The 7,081-nt window shown below is 41.3% G+C and overlaps 1 protein-coding gene across 1 annotated transcript; it reads right to left on the bottom strand.

The window, feature by feature from the left end:
- Positions 1-1,288: 1,288 nt before the first annotated feature.
- On the bottom strand, positions 1,289-2,311 carry LOC149932633 (uncharacterized). Its single transcript, XM_090157156.1, has one exon. It carries the CDS (start codon positions 2,309-2,311, stop codon positions 1,289-1,291), a length of 1,023 nt encoding a protein of 340 aa, XP_090013282.1.
- Positions 2,312-7,081: the final 4,770 nt, after the last annotated feature.

The following is a 7,081-nucleotide window of genomic DNA, read 5'->3' as shown; positions in this document are numbered from 1 at the left end:
CGGGGCTACTGCCCAAAAGTCAATAAGAAGAAGTTGAAGAGAAAACGCCCGTACACACACAAACACAACAAAAACAAACACAACAAACTCAACACCCACAACCATCTTAACACAACAAACACAAACACAACACCCACAACCGTCATAACACAAACTCAACATTCACACCCTACACATAAACATTACAATAACGAAATATTCAATCAAACTGAGTTAAAACTGTTGCGACGGTGAGCGTTAACGAAAACAAATATCCAAACCAAACCCAACGGCAAATTAATCCGCTAACGCTCACCGTCGCACGGTGGTTTTGCCACCCCTCCTAGCAACTGCGAACGCAGAGATTTCGAGAAACTGCGTACGCAATGATTAAGCTTTGCACGGACAGACAGACAGACAGACACACAGACACACAGACACGGTGATTGTATAACCCCTCCTAGGGGACATATATACCTTTAATTTACTTGATTTTTTTATCTTGTATATATAGAAATTTTAGTTTTTTTTTTAATTTTCTAATTAAGCCTTGGTTGTTTTTAATACCAGGAGAAGTTATATGAAGGTTTTTTAGAAAAACACCTGGAGAGGAAAATATTGATACTATCTCTCAAATTCCACGATTATGCCAGTACTGATATAAGTATAAACGAAGCTACGGTTTCCAAGTTTACGACAGACACCTTTTCAGAAGCATCAATGACTGACACTAATTCACTATTGGAAACAATGGCTAATATTGATGTAACAGATCCTATTACCTCACCATTACCAGTTCAGGAAAATTTCACACTTTCATTAACTTCATCAGCTGCAGGAAATATTAGTTTGTCAACATCAACGAAGGAGCATTCTGATTGTAAACAAGCGTATTCCCAGGGTACTCAAACTGAGTATTTCGATATGGAAGTAGAAAATCGCGTGTTAAAGGCAAAAGTGAAAGACCTGGAGGAGCGTATAGCACAGAAGACTTGGGGTGTCCATAAAATTAAAGACAATGATGAGATGACGAGATTTTATACGGGATTGCCCACCTTTGCTGTTTATATGTGGTTATTTAGTTTTTTACAACCAAAAGCTGAAAGAATGCATTTTTGGAGAGGAAAGAAAAAGGAAGGTTGTACCGCAATAAATTTCAGAAGTTAAAGATGAACTTGGGAGAGCTATTATAGGTTTGGGTACCGAATGAAAAATACCTAAAGGGTAAACTGGTGCGGGACTACCGTGACTTTTAATATCGCGAAATTAGTGGAAACGGATTTGAAAACAAAACAACTTTTAATTGAGCTTAAAGATTATTAAAATGGAATATAGTACAGTCGCGGCAGCCACAACTTTTGGAGATGGCTGGCAAAGATGCTGTACGTGAAAGGAGTAGAGTCCTTCTGGTGAGAGAAGACTTTTGGCGCGTAAAGTATTGGTATTGTTTAGGATCCTCGGGTAACTGGAGTTGGAGGGGGGCGGGGGGGATGGCACACATGATTCGCTGATGGTGATCTAATGCTATGAGCTCGGAGAGTCGATGTTGCGAGTCTAGAATCCGCGGATGAAGTTCCTTATATGTTAGATTAGATTCCACCAGTCGTCCACCCACGGAGAGCAGTTTGTCTTCGTCGTAGAATGGGCTAAGAGTTAGTATTTTCGACTTATTGGGTATTGGTTTACCTTCGCTTAGGGCAAAAACCTCTTCCGGAAAGCTATCTTGTTGCGCCCTTTGGATCCAGAGTTTTTCGGATTCGTTTATTTCTTGGGCGGTGAGCGGACCCTGCCGTTTTTCATTTGGATTTCGAAGATTAAAGGTGCGGCGTAGGATCCAAGCTGTGATTCTGTAAACTTTCTTTAAAATGCTTTGCCGATTGAGGTCCAGTATAGGTTCCGGAGCGGGTACAGTTGCGCCTAAGCAATTGCTGACTGTTCGAACAGTGCTCCTCAATTCGCTGTAAAGCTCATTGGTGTTTACATCTTCAAGTTCTTCGTCACTTAGATGAATGGATTCTTTCGGTAGAGGTTTAGACAACCATTCCGGGCCTCTCCACCACAAAATACAGGTTGCCAGTTGGTTGGCTTTTCTACCTCTAATAGGAAGGTCAGCTGGATTGTCTTTCCCTTTACAGTGGCTCCAATCCTGAGGGTTAGTTAGTGACTGGATTTCGCGAACGCGATTCGAGACGAATGGTTTCCAATGTGTGGCGTTCCCGCGAATGCAGTGAAATCCAATGGTTGAGTCAGTCCAAAGTTTGACATTGGTAGGAGGAATGGACAGGGTTTTCAATAAATGGTTCACTAACCGGACACCCAGCAATGCACCCATGAGTTCTAAGCGTGGTAGGGTTAGAGTTTTAAGCGGAGCCACGCGAGATTTGGAGGCGACTTAAGGCCCATTTTCATGCTCGCTGGTAGCGGATAAAAATCGTCAAAATTCGCATCCGCCACTCGCAAGCGTGAAAATTAATCTAAAATATCTGTTTGAAACAGATCGACGCGGAAAGTGAAAAAGTGTGTAGCGGAAGCGGATTTTGTCGATTTTTACCCGCTACCAGCGAGCACGAAAATGGGGCTTAAGGCGGTTAATATTCTTCCGTTTTTGGTTTCGTAGCGGATGTACGCTACTGCGGCGTAAGCTTTGCAGCTGGCATCGACGAAGCAGTGAAGCTCCTTTGACGAGACATCTTCTTCTCGCACTTCTTGGTAGTAAAACCGGGGGACTGCGATGTTTTGGATATTGGCAATCTCATTGCACCAAGTATTGAAACGCTTAGCTAGCTCCTCGGGTAGCTCCGAGTCCCAATGAAATTTGGGTTTTTTGTCCCGCTTATCTTCCCACAATTCTTGAAAAAGGAACTTCGCTCTTACTGTAAAGGGGGCTAGTAGCCCAAGTGGATCAAAAATGTGAGCTGCGGCTTTCAGTACCCAGCGTTTAGTGTTTTGGTGGTCTACTAAAAATTTCACGAGGGCATTGATGTTGAAAAATAAGGAGTCAGTTTCTGTGTTCCAAGAAAGGCCCAGGACCTTCTCGTCAGTTGAGCTGGAGAACGAGAGTGGGGCATCTTTTCCAGCTTCAGAACCCCAGAGCTGGCGTAATTCGGGTGAATTGCTTTTGAATTTCCGCAGATTCATCCCGGCGTCCTTTAGGATTTCGGCTGAATCCATTGATAGGCGGTAGGCTGTGGTGACATCAGTTGCCCCTGATAGTTGGTCATCGACGTACAGACCATTTCGAAGTGCTTTACAAGCTGCTGGTTTTACGGCTTCGTACCGTTTAAATGGTGGCGGATAGTGCCTACCAAGAGAAAGGGAGAACTGGTGACGCCGGGTCTACCTCTTCAATGACTCCTGCCTTTAATTGGTCTTGTATTACGGAGCGGCGAAATGCTCAGGTGTGCCTCTTAGCCGTTGAAGAAGGCTACGAGTTCGTTTTGTCGCAATGACTAGATTTTGTCCAAGTTGACTGCGATTGGGCTTCCAAGGTAGGGAGACCTGATATCTTCCTTGGTTGAAGGTTATGGACTCTTCGAAGTTTCGGAGGACCTCGTAGTCTTTAGTCCCTTCGCGAATTCAAATCGACTCTAATTCCCAAAAGGATTGAAGTTGGTTAGACAAGAGAGTGTCTTCTGGTGTGGCAATATTCATCACTGCTACGGTATTGACACCTACGGATAGTGGTGGTGCCTTAGTTGGGCCATTGACAATCCATCCTAAAATTGAGTTCAGGGCTACAAGCGATTGATTGAGTCTCAAGGAGTCTCCCGAAAGAATTTCCCAGATGAAGTCTGAACCAATCAGGATTTCAACACATAATTGGTCCTTGACGTGAACGGCAGCAGGATCGGCAACTTGCTTACCACATCTGATCAGTTCGGATAGCGTTTCAGCGTTGGGATGAGAAAACACTGGACCGCTGATTTCGGGAGTTTCAACGGCTTCTATAACGACCAATTTGTTTGGAAAATGGACGTTTACGAGTGGGAAACTTACTTTAAGGGTAAATAACCTTGAAATTTCCTTATTTGACCAGTTACAAGTCGAAATAATTTAGACAAATTTATGAAGGATGTGATGAAAATAATGTATCAGAGACCAGGTTGAAGGGCTAACAACTCGAACAAGTTGGCAAGCCAAAATATACCTCTCCTCGGAAGAATTGTCCCTAGTGGTATTAATTTCTCGAGATAACCCTTAAAGATATATCTCCGCAATTTAGAGTTATTTGTTAAAAATATTAACCCGTTTCTATCCCGCCCGGTATAAAATTTTAATTATAATTAAAATAATTGAGACGAAACGACCAATTTTAATTTATTCAGAATATCATAAGTTAAGTAGTTACAACAGTAAGTTGGACGTACTATAACAATGCACAATTGAATTAAACCCTTTTACAGAACAAGTTTATCAGTTAAATATAATACGAAGCAAATTTTAATGAAATATCTACAGAGGCTTTTTGGAATTACTCGCTTACGAAATACTTGCCGCATCTTTAACGCTCATTTTATTTCAACACTCGCCCTTGATGAAGATACCGTAGATATCTGGTAGTGGACGACTCGTTCACTTCCTGTTGACGTTGTGACGCATACCACATGAAAAAGACCAATGCCGTCCAATTTCCAATATCATATAATGACTCGCACACCCAAGAAATCATTGACTGCGTTAGAAATCGTAGATATCCAAATATCCACACCAAATGTATTTACAAGAAGCAAAAACCTTACCATCAACAAAGCACAGAGAGCCACTTGACTAACCGCCAGCTTTTAAAGAAATTAACGTTAAATTATCTCCTTTGAATTAACAGAACTATATATAGGTCGTTAAGAAAGTGGACCACCCACAGGGTCTACCCTTTAACCCTCTAATCTCGGCTGACTTCGCTAAAACAAGATTTAACCTTTAAAAAATACCAGATTAGGCCTTCATAAATTCATTAATAAAAAAAGACTTTATTACCTATTATGCTTACGATGCCTGTCTTAATTTCAGTGAATCTAAGCAGCTATCGGTGGTTCTGTGGTAGAGCGCTCGACTGCCAAGCCGAATGGTCTGGGTTCGAAACCTGGGTGGCGCATTTGTTTTTAATCAATAGAGAAACGCTAAATTAGAATTTCTTCGATGCAATAATTTCAATTTCAATTCTATTTCAATTAAACCAAAATTTCGTACTCTATTAAATACGCTTCCGATAAAGCTGAAGGTCTAATTTTCAATAAGGTGTAACAAGTGTCGGTGGTTCTGTGGTAGAACGTCCGCCTGTCAATCAGGAGGTCTCGGGTTCAAATCCCGCCCGGTGCGATCGCAAATTGATACTAAGACGAATACCGTGTACAACTGGTGGAAACCCTGCCATTGGACGTTGAGAGGTAGCATTACACTCAGCACTCGGTCCGTCCCAAAGTCATTAAGAAGAAGTTGGAGAGAAAACGCCCATATAAACACAACAGACTCAACATGCACATCCATCAGAACACAAACACAACAAATTCAACACTCACAACCTACGCATAAACATTACAAAAACGTAATACACCAAACCGTCACGACGGTGAGCGAAAAAACACCATCCAAACCAAACCGCAAATGCATCCGTTAACGCTCACCGTCACACGGTGGTTTTGCCAACCCTTTGAGAAACTGCGTACGCAGTGATTACACTTTGCACCGAAAATGCGAACGCGTTCGCAGTCCTGACAGACAGACCCACCCACAGACCCACCCACAGACCCACCCACAGACAGACACGGTCGTTGTATAACCCCTCCTAGGGGACTTTGTCCCCTCGGAGAGGTAAAAATACTCATGCTAGAGTATTAATTTTTTTTGGTCATACTCATCTGTTAGGGCGTCTTTATAATTTGCAGACTCGGTTCACGCAAGAATGTATTTATTTATACTCAGGGAGAATGAATATGTCGAGATTATTTTTAGCGTTTCTCCAATTCCACCCGTTGGGCCCCCCGGTATGCTCCTCCGCTTTAATAAAATCAAATAATACTGCAATCTCATTGGTTCTTAAAAATTACGTTTTTCGACGCGATTAACGCTGCTGCGAGGACGCAAAAAATAAGACCGCCTCCTTTTTCATCCCCCCCCCCCCTTAGCGTGACGGGGTTAGGGGCTCAACGTGTCCGTCGATAGTCTCGACATATTCATTCTCCCTGAGTATAAATAAATACATTCTTGGTTCACGGTCATTCAAAGTTTATCTCTAGAACCAATGGATTTAGAGAAATGGTTCCAATTTTAAAGGTTTTCATCATGGTTTTTTGCATCGAGTTAAAGACAATTAGATTTAAAATTTCAATTTACACACTTTTTAAATTGGAACAATTTCTCTAAATCCATTGACCTTAAACCACGAGTTGAATGTCATCCGAGTTTGCAAATTCTAAAGACTTCCTACTAGATGAGTATGTCTAAGTAAATTTTGATACTCTAGCATGAGTACGTTTAGAGTTAATAGCACTTCAACCTGGTCTCTGGTTAATTATTTTCATCGCGACCTTTGTCTAAATTCCCTAAACGTTTTATTAGTCAAATTAGGAGATATCAAAACTATTTACACCTAAAATGTGACGGGGAACCTTTTCTAATTGAAACCAACTTTGTATCTCTAATGGTTCTCGAGATAAATTTTAAATGACATAGAAAACATGGTTCAAGGTGATGGAAATTTCCGTTGTCAAGTGATCCCCTGCACGTTCTATGTGTCCCGAAAATTTCAAATTCTTAGATGAAACACATTTTGAGTTATTCGCCCTGTATCGTTTTTTAGTTAACACCATGTATCTAAAAATTATTGACAGTTCAGGCTCAGATGTTACTACCGAAACTCTTATCGAGTGAATACCCATTGAAGTTTTTTGTATCATTTATAATAATTGAAGATTTACATCCAAGCGGGCTGGTAGTTATTTCACCACTGGTTGTAACCAGAGCTGCCAGAATGTTTTTAACTTTTACCATCCGAAAGCAAACTCTGAACGATTACGTAAATTACGTTTCAAATTTTAGTAGCATCTAGTTCATAATCAGATTTAGGTAAAGAAGTCTTTGGAGTCTGAACAATAACACAATTTAG

Source organism: Leiobunum rupestre, chromosome 8 (genome assembly GCF_980474605.1).
Source record: "Leiobunum rupestre chromosome 8, qqLeiRupe1.1.hap1, whole genome shotgun sequence".
NCBI classification, from domain to species: Eukaryota; Metazoa; Arthropoda; class Arachnida; order Opiliones; family Sclerosomatidae; genus Leiobunum; species Leiobunum rupestre.
Note: the sequence above shows the minus strand (reverse complement) of the source record. Positions and strands in the feature narration are given on the sequence as shown.

What these genes read in the sequence shown, in the direction of transcription:
- LOC149932633 (XM_090157156.1), bottom strand. Translation starts at nt 2,311, where the DNA reads ATGGGTGCATTGCTGGGTGTCCGGTTAGTGAACCATTTATTGAAAACC.